We start from the raw sequence: 20,365 nt of genomic DNA, 5'->3' as shown, positions 1-20,365 counted from the left end.
GTCGATCTTACCAAGAAGATCGAGAGCATGGTTAACAAGGTAACCAATCAAGAGAACTATTTTGACACTTCAATGAAGGATGGTCTCAAGGGGAAGGCTAATTTGCCGGACAAATTTTCTACCAATGATATTACAAAATTCAAGTCAACAGCTAGTCCTAAGTACCACCTCAAGAACTTCAGAGCCACCATGGCAATCAAAGGAGTCGATCATAGCCTCTACCCTGTGGTATTCCCTATGTCCTTGGAACCAGTCTGTTAGAAATGGTACTATTCCCTCAAGTACCATCAAACTAGCACTTGGGACGCGGTGGCCCAAGCATGAAGGAAATAATGCCCTTGGTCCAAGTATGCATTCAATGCTAAGTCTAATAAATGCGGTTCAGTATTAATTAAATATCCAAGTTAATAATTCAGTGAGATCAAGTGAACTGTATGTCTAGCTAGAGGCCGCTTCAGTTCAAGTGGAATTAATAATATTAATCCACAACTTACTCTTGACTGAACCCGTAGGTTCACACAAATAGTACGTCAACGGATCAAGTATTTAAGTGAATTAAATACTCTATTTATGAATATGCGGAACGACGGATCTCGATTTCAGTGGGAGCTAAAATCGTCAAAAGGCAAAATATGAATACTCCGGAAATGATGATATTGCCGGAAACGGAAATATGGATCATAAAGGAAATATAAATATTATCCAAGTCGTAGATGTTGCCGGAAACGGAAACATGGTACGTACCGGGAAATATTATCGGAAATAAAAATATTGCCAGAATTGGAAATATTGTCGGGAACGGAAATATTATCGGAGTCGGAAGTAATGTCGGAAACGGAAATAAATTTCGGAATCGGAAATATTAAATATTTGTTCGAAACGGAAATAAGTTCCGGAATCGGAAATATTAAATATTGTTCGAATCGGAAATAAATTTCGGAATCCGAAAACGAATCGGAAGCGCGACGTACGAATCGATCGTCGGACGAGCTTGCTAGACGCAATGCCCACTACAAAGCCAGGCCCGCGCATACCGAAGCCCGCGCATACCGAAGCCCGCGCGCAGCGAGAAGAAAGGCCAGCGAGGCCAGCGAGCAGCAAGCAAGGCAAAGCCAAGCCCGAAGGAAGCGAGCCAGGCAAGGCCCAGCAGCACTGCCCACGGATGGGCCACGTGCTGCCAGCGCCTGCCTTGGGCCGAGCCGCGCACCACGCGCATGAGGGCTGCGTGTGTGTGTGCAATGCTACGTACGACCGAATCCTTGGTCGTTTAGGATTGCTTGATTAAATCGTTTTCCTAATTCCACAAGAATTAAATGTCTTTGTGTTTAATTAAACATTAAATTCTAATGGATTAATTTAACTAGAATTCTGATAGAATTAGTTATTTGAATCCTAGTGGAAATTTAAGTCTGATATTTCCTCCCTATAAATACGTGGTTCATAATCACAATTTATATAACACAATCAATAGGTATTCATATAGTTTAAGTTTAAGAACGAATTTAATAATTTGCCTAAAAATAATAACTAAGCTTTGGAATAAACATAAACCTTAGATAATATTCTAGTTAATTGAATCTAAGGCGGATCCGAACGTGTTGTGGACTATCTACGGAGGGGCGACATTTGGAGTCCTAAACTTGTTCTTGTTCGGTTCGGGAGCAGCTAGGGAAGGCACGCGTCACATGTATATATCCTAAATTATGCTAATTGACTACGTGGCAATTAATTTGGATTTCTGGCTTTATGTTTTTTCCGCATGAAATATATGTTTTATATTTGTCATAACCTAACAGTGGTATCACGAGCCTCTAATTAATTCCATAATCAATTATAGTTAACATGGTTAAATTTTATAAATTTGTAATGAATTAAAGGGGTAATTAATTTCGTTGTATGTAATTAATTGCAAATTCGTGCGATTATTTGATTATATGTTCCCAGGATTTTTCGGCAGTTTTGTCAATAATGGTCGGAATCGTATAATTTTATAGTGAATTTTGCATGTAAATGACGTTTTAAAATTTTGACAAAAATCAAAGATTTGTTGCCGAACCCAGAATTCCCAAATTCGAAGCCTAACTATGACTTTTCAGAGGTTTTAGTTTTTCGAACGCAAAATTTATAATTTTTATGATGTTAAATTGAATATTTGCGAATCTTGTATGTAAATCTTGAATGTATGATTGACCTACTGTATATGTTTTAACAATTTTAAAGCCTAATCTTGTTAATTATACAAATTAATTTGTAATTGTAATTAATTTGTTGAAATTCGAATAATTTAGAATTTGATTTGATTTACATAATTAATTAGCAATTTAATTTGGAACCTATGATTAAAAACCACCATAAAATTTGTTAAAATTTAAAAGTTTTAAAATTTTATGACCTATATTTGAATCCATGAAAATAAATATAATCGGAAATGAATTTGAATAATAAATTTTCGATTTTTCGCCTAAATTTATGAAATTAATATAAGCTATTAATTTGTCAATAAATTTAAATTATAAAAGTTTTGATTTTAATGAAAATCGTTCACGAATCTTGCACGCACGAAGCAATGGAAGCTAAGTTTTACCCTTAAGGGGGGTTGCATGGTGCGGGCATGTGGCGACGAGCAAGGGAGCTCGTCTCCCATGCGGTACTAGGCAGCTAAGCAAGGCACGGGCACACGAGCGCGGGGGGCAGCCCTCCTGTGCGGTGTGTGCGGTGTGCATGTGAGCGAGTGGCGAGACGAAGGCAACGAGCACACATGCCGTGCACGCAAGCGACGAGCACTGGTACACTCCAGCAAGCACTAGTTTTCCCAGTGCGCGCTGGCTCGTCCCACCGAGCGATGCTTTCTGCGCGTAGTGCGTGGCTTGCTCGGCTTGTTGCGTGGTACGCGTGGCCTGCTTGATGCTTGTGCTACGACCAACGCAGTGGCAGGCCATGGGCGCTGCACTCGTGAACGCGGCCCATGGGCGCTGCTACTACAAGGCCTCGGCGAGGCATGGGCGCAAGCCTATGGCTTTGTCTTATCCTGTTGGTTCGTTTTAATTTTTTGGTTGAAAACGTTTTTAATTAAATTTAAATTCGTAATTTAATTTTTTTCTCGGAATTTAGTTTTGATTAATTTAATTATTATAATTTTTTTTATAATAATTATTTTACTAAAATTAAAACCTTGATAAAATTTAAAATAATTAATTTTAATCAACTGAAAATAAAATTAAAGGATTTAAATAATATTTTATATGAGCTTTAAATTTTAATTAAATTTGGAAGTTTCTGGTTGGACTAGGAAATACAATTTTATGTTTAAAATTTGTAAAGCATGTAAATTTTTTGGTTTTAGTGGGACCATTTTAGTCATAAACTCTTGATTAGGTCTACATTCCTTTAAGGTTGAAACAACTCGATTAGAATTAATAAGGATTGAATAATTTGTAGATTATTGGAAGCCTTGATTAATTGTTGCAAATATTTATGTTCTAATAACTTGCTATGTGGGTCATTCATTGATAAATGAATGGGTGAATGGTATATTGTAAATGTACTGTTTTGCAGGTTATGGAAAGTGACTAGTATGGCCCAAACAGGATAGAAAATATGGTTTGCGTACCATTAATTTGAATGTAAAATTGGTCTAATTAATGCACCAAAGTTTTTAATTTTAAATATGGTCTGCGTACCATCAAATAGTTGTAATTAGTTTCAATTATAGCTTATCCTATTTGAAGAAAATGGCACCTCCCATGGTGAAATTCAAGACGGAGTTCCAATCCATTTTCAAGACGGAGTTTGAAGTAGAAGCTTCAAGATGAAGTCGGGCCATACTAGATCACATTTATATCTTATGCATGTTTTAAGTTATTTATAACCTTAAATATGTCTTAATTATGAATGAGATTATGGCTTGATTATGTTGCATGATTATGAAGGAAATAACGCCCTTGGTCCAAGTATGCATTCAATGCTAAGTCTAATAAATGCGGTTCAGTATTAATTAAATATGAAAGTTAATAATTCAGTGAGATCAAGTGAACTGTATGCCTAGCTAGAGGCCGCTTCAGTTCAAGTGGAATTAATAATATTAATCCACAGCTTACTCTTGACTGAACCCGTAGGGTCACACAAATAGTAAGTGAACAGATCAAGTATTTAAGTGAATTAAATACTCCATTTATGAATATTCGGAATCGACAGATCTCGGTTCCAGTGGGAGCTGAAATCGCCAAATGATAAATTATGAATACTCCGGAAACGATGATATTGCCGAAAACGGAAATATGGATCGTATCGGAAATATAAATATTATCCAAGTCGTAGATGTTGCCGGAAACGGAAACATGGTACGTTTCGGAAAATATTATCGGAAATGAAAATATTGCCGGAATCGGAAATATTGCCGAAAACGGAAATATTGCCGAAATCGGAAATATTATCGAAATCGGAAATATTAAATATTTGTTCGAAACGGAAATAAATTCAAGAATCGGAAATATTAAATATTGTTCGAACCGGAAATGAATTCCGGAATCGGAAAACGAATAGAAAGCGCGACGTACGAAATAAACATCGGACGAGCATGCTAGATGCAAGGCCCAGCACGAAGCTAGGCCCGCGCCTAGCGAAGCCCGCGCAAACGCAGCAAGCGAGCAACAGCAGCCCGCCAAGCAAGCAGGCCCAGCCGAGCACGAAGCAAGGCATGGCCCAGCGAGCAAGGCAAGGCAAGGCAGGCTGGCAGCAGCGCCCAAGCAATGGGCCGTGTGACTGCCAGCGCTGATGGGCCGAGCCACGCGCACAGCACGCCCCTTCTTGGGTTGTGCGTGTGTGTGTGTGTTCGTGCGATGCTTCGAATCCTTAAACGCCTAGGAATGTCCGATTAACTATTCTCCTAAATCCACGAGAATTAGTTGTTTGATTAAACACTTAATTCAAAGGATTACTTTTAATAGAATTCTAATCGAATTAGTAAATTGAATCCTAGTAGAAATCTAAGTCCAATATTTCCTCCCTATAAATTGGTGATAAATAATCACAATGTATAACACATCAATCACAAGTATTCATATAGTGTAAGATTAAACTAAGCTTAATAATTTGCCAAATAATTAAGTTCAAATAACATAAACCTTAGACTTTATTCTAGTTAATTGAATCTAAGGCGGATCCGAACGTGATGTGGACTATCTACGGAGGGACTGCACTTGGAGTCCTAAACTTGTTCTAGTTCGGTTCCGAAGCAGCTAGGGAAGGCACGCATCACATGTATGTATCCTAAATTATGCTAATTGACTATGTGGGAATTAATTTGGATTCCCGGCTTTATGGTTTTTCCGCATGAAATATATGTTTTATATTTGTCATAACCTAACAGATTAAGGATTTTAGTTCACTTAAAATCTAACCAACATAGTAAGAGCTTTAAGTTCCAAACTTTAAAAATTGAGTTAAAAGGTGCCATGCCAAAATAAGACTTACTTGGATAACCTTTACATCAATCTAAGTAATAGTTTTCCGCCATAGCGAGGTGTTACTTGTTGATCCTAAAGGGGTATGGTACACAAATAATTGTTAGTACATGTTAGTTTTGGTGAAACTCAAAGATATAAGGAGTCCTTTTATGTCGTGGCAAACGGGATAGGTTTTCCTAATAAGTTCTTAAACGTACCTGTCAACCAAGAATAGTTTCTAGACTATTAGCAAAGGATTTGCTTACCCAAAATATTTTAGAATTGAGTCTAAATACATAATGTGTTTAATTCTTCAATGATTTAAGGATCTTGGATTCATTTTATTCACACCTGCCGGAACAATAAATTCGAATAAAATGTCAATGACTTGTTTAAATTGCATGATTGCTTTAATTTTCAAGTTATTACTCATGATAAATGTTTAGACTATGCATGCTTTAATGTATGTTTTAATTATTGTTTATAATTAAATATCTTGCACTGCAGTAAATCTTTTTAGAAAGGTAATAGTAAATTTCCTCGATTGGTAGTGAATCCAAGAACGATTCACGGAAATGAGAGAAATTAAATTGAGCAATTTAAAATGTACGTTTCTTTTAGCGACTTTTATGGTTGTTTTCGAGTATCAAAGTCGAATGAAAAACCGATTGGTGCTTGTGAATTCAAGATACAATGTAGTTTTGAGATCATAAAGCATTGAGTTTAAACTCTCAGCTTTACCAATGAATAACAACCTAATATCTTTGTCCATTTAATTCTCGAATGAGTCTAGTCCCTATACATTCGAATAGATCGATGCTTAGAGAACTTTAGAAGCTTCTAGTAAGATCATCTAGTTGAAACAAAATATTCAACATAAATAAAATGGTAAGAACTTTGTTGGAGTGACATTGGACATGTCTAACAAAGTATAAAAGTCAACACTAGAGAAGTCAATTCTCAAGACTATAAGAAAGGGTACAAGAAATAGGAAAACAAGGAACAAATGAAAGGAATTTACGGTTCCGTTTCTACCTATAAGTTTATGTTAATTTTAAAGAGAAGTGACCTAGCAATCAAACTTCCTTGGTATCATATACCGCTTGAGGTTCTTACTTCAGTAATAACTCAAACAATGGAAGCTAGGCTACACTAATGACCTACAATTAGGAAATGAATCATGGCATTGCTACATTAGTTGTAGGGTCATCTAGTTTTTTTAAGTCCTTTGAAGGCTGGAACTTAATGGCTATTTTGTTCCATAATCAGCATACATAAATTTCTGTTTTCAAACACAGAATGACTCACATTCAAGAAAAACAAAAACAATGTTTGTTTGTTTATTTGAATAAAATGATCATTTACGGGTTGAGTCAATATGCTTGATTAAAACAAACAACTCTTTAACAATAAGAACTTTACTAGGTTCAAATCAATCTCTTGATTTGAGTTCCACAAACCTTTAGCATTGTTGCTTAGACCATGTTAAAAAGTTAACGTTTTAAAGCTCTATTTTGATGGACTTTTGAAAGTTGATTGATTTCTAGATCATTCAAGACAAACTAGTCTTACTTGTTGAAAGTAACAAAAGATATGAACTATTGTTAGAACACCAAGACAATAGAGTTCAAAGCTAAAGAAAAATTTTATGACTTTATTATATCACCTAGATTTGAGTGAATATAGGTTTATTTACTCAATGTGATATAAGTTTGAATTGTCACTAGTAGAAAAATATTCATTTGCTGCCATGACTTTGCTGCGTTAATTAATTAACGCCTCTAAGTAAATGAGAAATTCGAAGAAATTAGTTAAAAAGTAAGACTTTGCGGCGTTATCAACAATCATGACGCAGCAAATTAAAATGTTTGGCGGCGTCTTACTTTAACGCCGCAAAGTTTGGCACTGTCCCTCAAAAAGAAACACGCGTAGTAACCCGCGAAATTTGGAGCCTGCTTCGTCTTTCTTTCTTTCTTTTGGCTTGTCTTAACTTCACAGAAACACCAACACCTTCTTCTTCCTTCATACGACCGACTGACCTACCTACTTTCTTCACCACCGAATTTCGCCGAAAAACTAAAGCTCCACCGCCGCCGTGGTCTTTCGAACTCATCTCCGCCGCCGCCGTTCTCACTTGAGGTAAATTATCCTTCCACTGGCTCCTCCTCATCCTTGCCGTTTTTTCGTTCAATTGCTCTATTCCCCCTCATATCAGTCCCTCAATTTACATGAATTGTGTTTGAATTATCTAATTAGTGCTCTCTTGCTCTGTCCTCTCCTCTCCTCTCCCCCTGAAACTGTAAATTAATTAACCCTAATTTTCAATGTCAAATTTTGGTAGGCTAAGAACCTTAAAAATGCTTTAACTTTAATTTTCAATGATTGTATCCTACAAATTTGGTGTTGGTTCAGGCTCGAGACTAAGAAACCTGAAAATTTTGTTCATGGGTTTTGCTTAGGTTTTAAACTAAATTTAAGATTTCACTGTAATTTGTTCTTGGGTGTAACATGTGGTTCTCTGTTTTTTTGTTTTGCTAGTTCTGATTTGCTTAGTTTTTGTTGTTGATCTGGTTGTTGTTGCTTGCTTTTGTTGTTGTTGTTGTTGTTGCTGTTGTTTTTGCTCTTGTTGCTCTTGTTGTTGTATGTTCTTTTTTATAGTTCAACTATGTTTCACGAAATTCATTTAAGCATGTAAACAACGTGTTACACCAATTTCAATGTGAGTTGCTATGTGTTAATGTGTTGACAGTTTGGTTGTATCATGACTTTAGCCGGTGAAATAGAAGGTATGAGTCGAAGTTGGATGTATGAGAAGCGAACTTCGTCGGGGTTCTTGAACGGGGTAGAGGAGTTTTGTAGATGTGCTTTGGAGCATCAAGAAAATGTACAAGATAATGGGTTTTATTGTCCATGCGTGGATTGCGAAAATGTGAGTAGGGTTAGTAGTATCAAAATATTAAGAGATCATGTGATTCGTCGTGGGTTTAGGCAACAATACCATGTGTGGATATGGCATGGTGAGATCGGAGGATATAAGGGAAATTCTAGTTAAAATCCAATTATTGACCACCATGTACACACTGAACCTATTGTTCGGATCGAAGATAGGTTTTTGGAGGAAGATGATGAAGATGAAGAAGACGTGGATGATGATATTGAGGAGGATCATATGGATGAGATGATGGAGGCAATTCAAGACAAGCCACATTTATTTGAACGTTTGTCAGAAGCTGCTGAGAAACCTTTGTATCCTGGATGTGTCAAGTACACTCAGTTGTCGGCTGTGTAAGTGTTGACCAACCTGAAAATAAAGGGCGGTGTGACTGATGCAATTTTTTCACAATTTTTGGAGGCATTAGAGGATATGTTTCCCAAAGGGAATGTGTTGCCTAAGTCGACTTATTATGCCAACAAGTTAATGTGTCCTTTTGGATTAGCATATGAGAAAATAGATGCTTGTCCAAATGATGGTATTTTGTATCGAAAAGAGTTTGCAGATTTAGATAAATGTCCTCGGTGTGGTAAGTCTCGTTACAAGCTCCCAGATGGAGTTATGCCCGGGGAAGGCAAGAAAGGTCCCTCTGCTAAACTACTTTGGTATCTTCCAATCATACCAAGGTTTAGACGATTGTTTTCAATAAAGAAGGAGGCAAAGAATTTGAAGTGGCATGCAGATAAGAGGAAGAAAGATGGGTTGCTTAGACATCCAGCAGATTCTCCTCAATGGAAAGATATTGATGAAGAATATCCAGAATTCGGCAAAGAAGATAGGAATCTTAGGCTTGTGCTTTCTACTGACGGAATGAACCCATTTGGTAGTCTAAGCAGTCAACACAGCACTTGGCCTGTTCTGTTAGTAATTTATAATTTGCCTCCTTGGTTGTGCATGAAGTCAAAGAATATTATGTTATCCCTACTTATACAAGGGCCGAAACAACCAGGAAACGATATTGATGTATACCTTGCTCCGCTCATTGATGATTTGAAACAAATGTGGGATGAAGGTATTTCTGTTTTTGATGCGTATGGGGATGAGATTTTCACGTTGCGTGCAATGTTATTTTGTGCCATCAATGACTACCCGGCTTATGGTAACTTGTCAGGGTATAAGGTAAAGAGAAAGATGCCATGCCCAGTTTGTGAAGATGATATGGAATCAACTTGGTTGCCAAATTCTAGAAAACATGTGTATCCAGTTCATAGAAAGTGGCTAAATAGGTTTCATCCTTATCAAAAGAAAAAATCTCTATTTGATGGCAACGTGGAAGAACGTAGATTTCGGAGACCGTCATCTGGAAGAGAGGTTTACAACCGTGTTAAAAGCATAGAGACGGTTTTTGGAAAATCTGGGAAAAATAAAAAAGATGGAATTTGGAAGGAGTCTGCCTTTTGGAAACTGGAATATTGGAAGCATCTGTCAGTTAGACATTGTCTCGATGTAATGCACATAGAAAAAAATGTGTGTGAGGCCATTTTGGGTACATTGTTGAACATGGATAAGAAATCGAAGGATGGCATTAAGGTGCGGAGAGACATGCAACACTTGAAGATTCGACCTCATTTATGGCCAAAGCTTAAGGAAAAGGCCAGAAAGGGGAAAGGTAAGTCTTACTATTTACCCCCTGCTTGCTACACATTGTCTAAAGTTGAGAAAAGAATATTTCTAGAGTGTCTTTATGGAATTAAAGTTCCTAAGGGCTACTCATCGAATATAAGAAAGCTTGTGTGTATGACCGAATTGAAATTACATGCAATGAAATCCCATGATTGTCATGTCATGATGCAAGTATTGTTGCCCATTGCAATTCGTGGGATTTTGCCTAAGCATGTAAGAGATGCCATCACGAGACTTTGTTCGTTTTTCAATACAATATGCAATAAGGTACTTGATCCGGAGGAATTAGACAAACTACAAGCTAATGTAGTTGTAACACTGTGCCAGTTTGAGATGTATTTTCCGCCTTCGTTTTTCGACATAATGGTTCATTTAGTTGTCCATCTTGTTCGAGAAATCAAGCTTTGTGGTCCAGTGTTCATGAGATGGGCTTATCCTTTTGAAAGGCATATGGGGTGCATGCAGAGAAAGGTGAGGAATCCCGCACGACCAGAAGCAAGTATGATTCAAGGAACTGTGTCGGCGGAGATTGGTGCGTTTATTGCTGAATATATGTCTAGAGCTGAACCAATCGGACTTCCTAAATCTCGACATGAGGGAAGAATTGAAGGCAAAGGCACAATTGGTGCTTAAGATATCAATGCTCCATTAGAGAAACAGATGCAAGCCCACTTATGTGTGCTACAACAACTCACATAGGTTAGTCCGTACTTAGAAAAGCATATGCAGGAGTTAAGAGCTCGAAATCCGACTAAAACAGAACGTGTGTTGGTGTTGGAACATGCATAATCGTACTTTTAGTGATTGGTTTCAAAATAAAGTGATGGCTGAGTTAGATGTTAAAGGCCACAAAATCTCCAATACGATAAAATGGCTAGCATATGGTCCACAAGATACTTTGCACTCATATGAAGGATATTACTTCAATGGATATACCTTCCATATGCTACGTCAAGACAAAAAGTCAAGGTCTACGCAAAATAGTGGTGTTTCAATGGTTGCTTCTCCTAGAGATTATGCAAGTGCTAAAGATAAGAATCCAGTTGATGCAACACATCCATATTATGGGGTCATTCAGGAAATATGGGTGCTTGATTATAGTGGAAAATTAAAGGTACCACTTTTTCAATGCAAGTGGGCAGAGAATAGTCGACGCGGTGTTAAGCTTGTTGACAATAATATGACTATAATCAATATGACACGGTTGCACGACACTTCAGAGCCATTCATACTTGCATCCCAAGCAAAGCAAGTTTTTTACATAAGAGACAATGTCGATCATGATTGGTCTTGTTAAAGGGAAGAGATATATTCTTGGTGTTAGTGATGTCGATGATGAAGAAGAGTACGATCAGTTTGATGACTCACCACCGTTCTTAATTTCAGAGAGCGATGTGCCTGATGGAACGGATAATGATACCAATTATATGCGCTTAGATCACACAGAAGGCATAACTGTTGATGAACCTTGATGATGATTTAGGTACTCACTGTGTAGACATATTTCTCATGTTTTGTAGTCGATTGATTTCTTATTTGAAGTACTTGTTTTTTTTGTTCAATTTTGTATTGTCCTGTCTGTTCGGTTATTTTTTTTATACTAATTCTGTTGTGTTCTGTTTATTGTTCCAGTGTTCTGTATAAAAAATACTTTTTTTTTGGTTTTGTACTGTTTTGTAGTGTGTACTTTAAGTGTGTTGGGTTATGTACTTTTCTATTTTGTATTATCCTTCTTAGTTCCGCTCTTGTACTAAAGTTAAAAGATTCAAATTTTGCAGAACTATGGCTAGTAATGGGGATGAATCTGATGAAGACATGCCAGAAAAAGATAAGGACTATGATGCCTTGAACGAGAAAGACCAAGGTGAACCAGAAGATGTAGCTAATGACGAGTATTTGCGTCGACTTGATGAGTTTGAGGAGCTGGCTGATGCTGCTGCCCTTCTCGGAGTTGATGCTAATCATCCTACAGAGGAGTCAGGTACCAAGAAAGGCAAGGGTAGGGGAAGGGGACCAGGAAAAGCTAGGGGTCCGACAAAAGGCCTAGGAAAGACCGGGCTCATGTTCCTTCAGTTTGACCGCTTTTTGCGTCCGACCGGCAAACGGAGATGGAAGTATGGTCAATAGATTGGTTTGTGTAGTCGCAAGTTGAATATTAATTGGGAATGGCCAAGTGTTAGTCAAGGTTTTAGGAATAAATTATGGGAGGAGAAAATGGTAAGTACTAAAAATATGCTTCTTTCTTTTTTTTCTTTACCTACTGCCTTTATTTTTTGAAATTTTAAACAGCCCGCTCGTTGGTTTCTACTTGATTTAGTGTGATTTTGTAGAAGTTGGGAAGGTTTGGGGTTATTTTTGATTCATTTTGCCCCTGGTTTCTGTTGAGCTGCTTAGAAATATGTTAGCTGGTGTTGTTGGTGTTGTTTAAGGCTTGAAACAAATTGACTTAACTATTAGATCATTACATTTGTTGGTAGTTCTGTTGCACTTCTGTTGAAACTGGCTTGGATGCAGTTCTGTTTCTCTGCTCTCTGGGAGTATTTTTTTCTTCCTTCGTTTTGTTCTGAAATGTCGCTTCAGTCATCGGATATTATGTTTGGTCAACTTTTGTAGAAAAATGTTTTCAAGCAAAAAAGCAAAAAGGGAGAAAGTAAACACATGTCAAGCATTGAAATTTTGCATGAAAAATGCACTCTTGGCCTCTTAGGGTAGATGACTTAGAACAAACATGACATAGCCACGAGTTTTTTTTTTTTGGCAAAACCAACAAGACTGTTTCGTACTGCATCAGGTTCAATAGGATAGCAGGTTTAGTAGTGCAACAGTTCAGTAGAGCAACAGGTTCAGTAGGGCAGCAGGTTCAGTAGTTAGCTAGTTCAGTAGGGCAGCATGTTTAGTAGGGCAGCAGGTTCAGTAGTTCATGAGCTAGTTCAGTAGGGCAGCAGGTTCAGTAGTTCAGCTAGTTTAATAGTTCAGCCTGCATGTATTTCAGCTAGTTCATTAGTTCAGGAGTTCAGTATACCCTGCCATCTCTTGATTGTTTTGTTTTAAACTTGCAGGCAATATTCCACCTTGAAGATGATCCAGTAATAAAAAAGAATTTCCTCTCTAGTGTAGCTAAGAGATTCAGGGACTTCAAGGGAAAGCTAGTGAATGGCCATATTATTTTTACAAGAAAGTTGAGCAAAAATGAGGCCAATCGTCAACCATATGAGATTTGGAAAAACATCCAACGAGATGGTGTGATTTCCATGCCGACATCGGTCACACCACCAACGATTGTGTGGCACTACGAAGAGAAGTAGCCTACCTGCTGAAGAACAGATACCTCAAAGACATTATGTCAGACAAAGCTCGTGGCATCGTCAACAAAGACAATTCCAACTCCCCATCTCGACCTCCTCCACCTCCTCCTCATACTAAAACTGTAAATTTTATTGCTGCAGGTTCTGACATTTGTGGTTTGACTTATTCTGCAGCGAAGAGGCATGCTCTAGAAAACGAGATAGATAGACCGGCCCGAGCCGTTGCCGTGAAGTACCTAACCCCCATATCTTTTGATGAATATGATGCAGGGGACATCTCGGATAAACATCACGATGAAGGAAATAATGCCCTTGGTCCAAGTATGCATTTAATGTTTAGTCTAATAAATGCGGTTCAGTATTAATTAACAAGTTAATAATTCAGTGAGATCAAGTGAGCTGAATGCCTAGCTAGAGGCCGCTTCAGTTCAAGTGGAATTAATGATATTAATCCACAGCTTACTCTTGGCTGAACCCGTAGGGTCACACAAATAGTACGTAAACGGATCAAGTATTTAAATGGCGTTAAATACTCCATCTATGGATATTCGGAATCGACAGATCTTGGATTCAGTTGGAGCTAAGATCGTCAAAGGCAAACAATATATACTCCGGAAACGATGATATTGCCGGAAACGGAAATATGGATCGTATCGGAAATATAAATATTATCCAAGTCGTAGATGTTGCCGGAAACGGAAACATGGTACGTATCGTAAAATATTATCATAAATGGAAATATTGCCGGAATCTGAAATATTGCCGGAAACGGAAATATTGTCGGAATCGGAAATATTAATGGAATCGGAAAATAATTCCGGAAACGGAAATATTAAATATTTGTTCGAAACGGAAATTAATTCCGGAATCGGAAATATTAAATATTGTTCGTATCGGAAATAAATTCCGGAATCGGGAAATTAATCGGAAGTGCGTCGTACGAATTAGCATCGGACGAGACTTGCTAGACGAAGGCCCAGCACGAAGCCAGGTCCGCGTCCAGCATGCCAAGCGCGCCAACACAACGCAGCCAAGGCCACGCCAGGCCCAGCGCAAGGCCGGGCCCAGCAAGGCCAAGGCACGCGCGCAAGAAAGGGCTGCGAGCTGCGCTTCTCGCGTGGCCGCAAGGCTTACGTGGGCTGTGCGGCATGCTCGTGCTCGTGTGCGTTTGTGTTCGATACAAATCCTAAATCTAATGGGATTTGTTTGATGATTAATTACTAATCCTAATAGATAGAATTAGTTAAAAAGAGTTTTAATAAAATTCTAATTAAGCTAATTAGTATCCTAATAGGATTCCAATTCCCTTTCCATACCCCTATAAATATGTGGCCTAGGTTCACAATTTAAGGATGAGTTTCAAGTATTTAGAGTGACATTTTGAGAGCAAAATTCAGTCATATTGTTTCACATATCAGCCGAAAATTCCTAGTACCTTAAGGGCGATTCTAGTTGGTCAATTTGAAGGCGGATCCGGACGTACTGTGGACTTTCTACGGAGGGACGACACTTGCAGTCCTAAAGACTTGTTCTTGTTCGGTTCGGGCGCAGCTAGGGAGGGCACGCTACAAAGTGTATGCTTCTAGACTAATTATTTGATTATGTGCAATTAATTTGATTCCTGGCATATAGGTTTTTCCGCATGATTTATGTTGTTCATATGTATCATAACCTAACACACGACGACCTGGTAATATCCATACCAGTTGGAAACTGCATGATCAAACGAGTCCTAGTTGACAACGGCAGCTCCACCAACGTGATGATGCTCGACGCTCTCAAGGAAATGGGGCTCAACCCAGACATAGATGTCATCAAAAAATCCACCGTGTTGATAGGATTCAGCGGCGAGGCGAAGACCACCTTTGGAGAAGTTACCCTACCTGTTTATGCCCAGGGGATCAACCAACAGGTAAAATTTTATGTTATTGATTGCCCTTCATCTTACAACATTATCTTGGGCAGGCCTTGGATTCACGACATGAAGGCCATCCCATCGACATACCATCAAACCATCAAATTCCCAACTCAATGGGGGGTTCAGGAAATCAAGGGGGATCAGCAAGAATCCAAGGAATGTTACAAGGCGGCACTAAAACCCTCAGCCACCAATAGATCCTCTTTATAGCAGCTATAGTCCAGTTCCGATCCGACAGGCTACAAAGAGCCCAAATCCGAACAGCTTGATGAAGTCATCTTGGATCCTGCAAAGCCAGAACAAGTGGTCTTCATTGGATGCGATGTACCTGACGACATCAGGTCGAAAATCGTCACATTTCTCAAAGCCAACGCAGATTGCTTCGTATGGTCCAATGAAGATATGCCAGGCATCAGCCCAGATGTCATCACTCACAAACTAAGTGTTGATCCACATCACAAGCCCGTCAAGCAGAAACGACGAAAGTTCGCTCCGGAACGCAATCAAATCATCAACGACGAAGTCCATCAACTATTGGACACCGGAAAAATTAGAGAAGTCAAATATCCAGACTGGCTGGCCAATGTCGTCGTAGTCAGAAAGAAAAACGGGAAATGGCGTGTTTGCATAGACTTCATCGACATCAACAAAGCATGTCCTAAAGACTCCTTTCCCTTACCCCACATCGACGCCATGGTTGATACTACTACAGGGCATGAAATGCTCACATTTATGGATGCATTCAGCGGGTACAACCAGATTCTGATGCACCCGGAAGACCAAGAGAAGACCGCCTTCATCACGGAACGTGGAACTTACTGTTACAAAGTCATGCCATTCGGATTAGGGAATGCTGGTGCCACCTATCAACGTTTAGTCAACAAAATGTTCAGAAAACAGCTAGGCGACACAATGGAAGTCTATATCGACGACATGTTGGTAAAGTCCAAAAAAGCCTCAGATCACATATCGCATCTCCAACAAGCCTTCGACGTCCTACGCGAATATAGCATGAAGCTCAACCCCACCAAGTGCTCATTTGGAGTCTCCTCAGGAAAATTCTTGGGTTATATGGTTACTCAAAGAGGCATCGAAGCTAGTCCTGACCAGATCCGCGCAATCATCAACCTACAATCACCTCGAAATCAAAAGGACGTACAAAAGTTAGCAGGCAGAGTGGCTGCTCTCAACTGCTTCATCTCCAGGTCGTCCGACAAGTGCAAATTATTCCACGACATCCTCAAGAAGAATGAGAAGTTCAGTTGGACCGATCAACACGAAGCTGCGCTACAACAACTCAAACAGTATCTGTCGAACCCTCCGCTACTATCCAAACCAAAAGATAACGAGGAACTACAGGTATACCTTGCAGTTACAGAGTCAACCATCAGCGCATTACTAGTACGAGAAGAAGACGGCAGGCAGCTACCTGTTTACTACGTCAGTAAGTCTTTACTTAGCGCCGAAACAAGGTACTCCCATCTCGAAAAACTTGTACTTTCTTTAGTTGTTGCTTCTACTAAACTACGCCCGTATTTTGAATGTCATCCTATTACTGTCAGAACTAACTATCCCATGAAGTTAATCATGATCATGAGGAAACCCGAATTGTCTGGCAGGATGTCCAAATGGGCAATACAGTTAGGTTGTTACGATATCAGGTACGAACCTCGCACAGCCATCAAATCGCAAGCTCTAGCAGATTTTGTGGCTGACTTCAGCCCAAGCCTTCAGCACGAAGTCGACAAAAAAAATCAACATACTAACCGATGGTGGACTCTCATCGACATGGACTCTGCATACTGGCGGCTCCTCCAACATCCGGGGGACAGGTCTAGGCATTGTGTTAAAGTCGCCACAAGGGGACACCATAGTACAGTCTGTCTGTTGCGAATTCAAAGCTACCAACAACGAGGCGGAATACGAGGCCTTGATCTTAGGATTATCACTAGCACTCGACATGGGTATCCGCCGACTTGAGGTGCGTTGTGATTCATTATTAATTATCAGTCAAACTAACAGTTCGTATGCAGCGAAGGACTCAAAGATGCAGGCCTACTTGGAAATAGCAAAAAGGCTCGTCAACAAGTTTGACTCATGCACCCTACAGCAAATACCAAGAGATCAGAACACCCAGGCCAATGCCTTAGCCAATCTCAGCTCAAATATCAAACCCAAGCTCACTTCCATCCCCGTAGTCCACTTAATGTACCCAGCCATCACCAAAGACGACCTACCCTTCAACGAACAAACTCCACCAACCCAAGTGCCTTCGTGGCGTGACCCTTATATACACTGGCTCAAACACCATACCATCCCGTCTGGAGTCACCCACGAAAAATCCTTCCGCATAAAAGCCTCCAGATTCATCTTAATCTATGGGGTATTATTTAAGAAATCAATTGCAGGACCATACCTGAGATGCTTGGATCACAACGAGATCGAGTCGACACTGCACAATATACATGATGGCGAATGTGGAAATCACGCCGGAGGACGAATCTTAGCCCACAAGACTCTTACCATGGGATATTATTGGCCCACCATGAAAAAAGATGCAATTGCCTTCGCCAGGAAATGCGACTCTTGCCAGCGGTTCGCATCCATCTCTCACCAACCTTGTGAAGTGCTCCACCCCATCTTGTCCCCTTGACCCTTCATGAAGTGGGGGATGGACATAATAGGGCTCTTACCACAAGCATCAGGGCAGCGCGTCTTCATGTTGGCAATGACTGATTACTTCTCCAAGTGGATCGAAGCGGAAGCATTCAAACGAGTTCGAGATACTGAGATGATCTCATTCATCAAGCGAAATGTCCTTAGTCGGTTCGGCATCCCTTCCGAGATTGTCTGCGACAATGGTTCTCAGTTCATCAGCAACAAAACCAAAGAATTCTACAGGAGATACAACATCACCTTGCACACCTCAACACCAAGGTACAATCAAGAAAATGGCCAAGCCGAGTCAAGCAACAAAATCATCATCAACAACCTCAAGAAGCGCCTCGACGACGCCAAAGGAATATGGGAAGACGAATTACCTATGATCCTTTGGGCTGATAGGACAACACACAAGACGGCAACTAATCATACTCTTTTCTCCTTAGTCTTCGGTTGTGAGGCAGTCATCCCTCCCGAAGTCGAGCTCCCCACAACAAGAAGCAGTTTCATGGCACCAGGAATGAACGACTCAATCTTGGCCTACGACATCGATACTGTCGACGAACTCAGAGAAGCAGCACTGGTCAGGATGGCGTCCTACCAACAAGCAGTCGCGAATAGTTACAACAAGAATGTAAGAGTTCGAGTATTTCAGCAAGGAGATTGGGTTATGCGCAAAGTCTTTCCAAACAAAAAGGATCCTCAACACGGCAAGTTGGCTCCGACATGGGAAGGTCCTTATCAGATTATAAGACGAACAGGTCATGGCGCATACGAGTTAGTTGATAGAGACGGTACATCTATCCCAAGGAGCTGGAACGCAACGCACTTGAAACTGTACCATTTCTTAACACTTAGAATCATTCATTTTTTCTAGTTTTTTCTAACACGCAGGAACTCTGGCATCCATCGCCATTATGTCGACACCCCCGAGACGGTGAAGGCATGGCGTATTACGAACCCGAGAACATCTCGGACGCCACCATGGTAAAACGCAATTGCAAAAACGAACGAAGTTAAGTCCCTTATCTCTTTCTCTTTTACTTTTTTAACCATATTATTGTCGTTACTGACTTAGGCATCGGAGGGCCGTTGGATCCACCAACGGCCAACCTTCACGCCATCGTCTCGTTTTGCAGGTAACAACACGATATCAGCAAGTACGTACAAACATGTGCACAAGTCACGACTTCTTCTAGTATTTCTCTCAAACCCTTCTCTTTTCCTCTTCTTGTCGCAACTTCGTTTCATTTCATGTCGCTCTATACTGACTTAAGCATCGGAGGGTCGTTGGCTTCACCAACGGCCAATCCTCACGCTCTGCTATGTTCACAGTATGATGCCCAAATAAGGACGGAATCGACAAGAAGAGGATGGATGGATTGAAGTTTATAAAATAGAGTACAGAAAAGCAAACTCGAGGTCATACACACATGTTCAGGGAAACAATGCAAGGAAACACTGCCAACTTTATTTCATTTTTCTCAAACATACTTGTATACATTACATATTACGAACTTACATATTACAAAACACAATTTAGGCCATGACAAAAACGCCTGGTGCACTACATTGTACATTACATACACAATGGAATACAGATCTACATTTTTTGTCTACAGTATTCATTTCGCAGCATCTCGCCGACAGGCTGGAGGCGTCGCCAAAGTCAAAATCAAGGTACGTGCACAACCTGCAAAACAAAATCAAACCCAAAAGCATTTTTTCCAAACACAAGCATTCCACACAAAGCAAGAAATTAAAAGTCCATAAATATTTACATGACTTCCCCCCTTGGACAAGCCCAAAACACACAAAAAGCTGCCGCCATTAAGACGAAACACAGCCAATATTTTTCCGACCTTTTTAAAGGCCAAACACAAAAACATTGTTTAAACACCGCCATTGTTTAAAGAAAACACCATTGAAATTTTAATTTTTTAAGGAGGGGGGACAGAGCTACTACTGAGGATCTATTGGACCTGCATTCTCCCCTTGTTCGCCATCGCCTGGTGCTACCACCGTCTCGACATTAGGGCTGGTTGTTGTTGCACCCTCCTCAACGTCTTCCTCATCGCTCACGGCACCAGGGGGGATATAGTCCTCGGGGAATGCAGCGTTGAACTGGGCAATATCTTCCTCAGGAGTCCAGTTCACATGTTTTCCCGCCTTGAAGTATTCCATCATCTCAGCTTTCATCTTCCAAGTGTAGTAACCAGCACACTCGAAAATCCTCGCCTTGACTTTGGAAAGAGACGTCTTCAGCTCATCGACCTCAGCGACCAAAGTCTCCTTCTCGGCATTCAACGTTGCTCCACCTGTAGCGCCTCAGCTCCGGTCGTCGCCTCCTTGGCCACGCCGCCAAGACGACCAACCTCCTGCTTTGCTTTCTTCATGTCGTTTTTCATTTTTACTATTTGAT

The 20,365-nt window shown here is 40.0% G+C and overlaps 1 protein-coding gene across 1 annotated transcript; it reads left to right on the top strand.

Moving 5' to 3' along the window:
• Positions 1-8,862: 8,862 nt before the first annotated feature.
• On the top strand, positions 8,863-10,692 carry LOC130462998 (uncharacterized). Its single transcript, XM_056832010.1, has one exon. The coding sequence runs from the start codon at positions 8,863-8,865 to the stop codon at positions 10,690-10,692; it is 1,830 nt and encodes a 609-aa protein (XP_056687988.1).
• The last annotated feature ends 9,673 nt before the right edge of the window (positions 10,693-20,365 follow it).

Source organism: Spinacia oleracea, chromosome 6, assembly GCF_020520425.1.
Source record: "Spinacia oleracea cultivar Varoflay chromosome 6, BTI_SOV_V1, whole genome shotgun sequence".
Classification (NCBI taxonomy): Eukaryota; Viridiplantae; Streptophyta; class Magnoliopsida; order Caryophyllales; family Amaranthaceae; genus Spinacia; species Spinacia oleracea.
This window is presented reverse-complemented; position numbering and strand designations above follow the sequence as displayed.

Coding starts and splice junctions, on each gene's coding strand:
- LOC130462998 (XM_056832010.1), top strand. CDS start 8,863: ATGTGTCCTTTTGGATTAGCATATGAGAAAATAGATGCTTGTCCAAAT.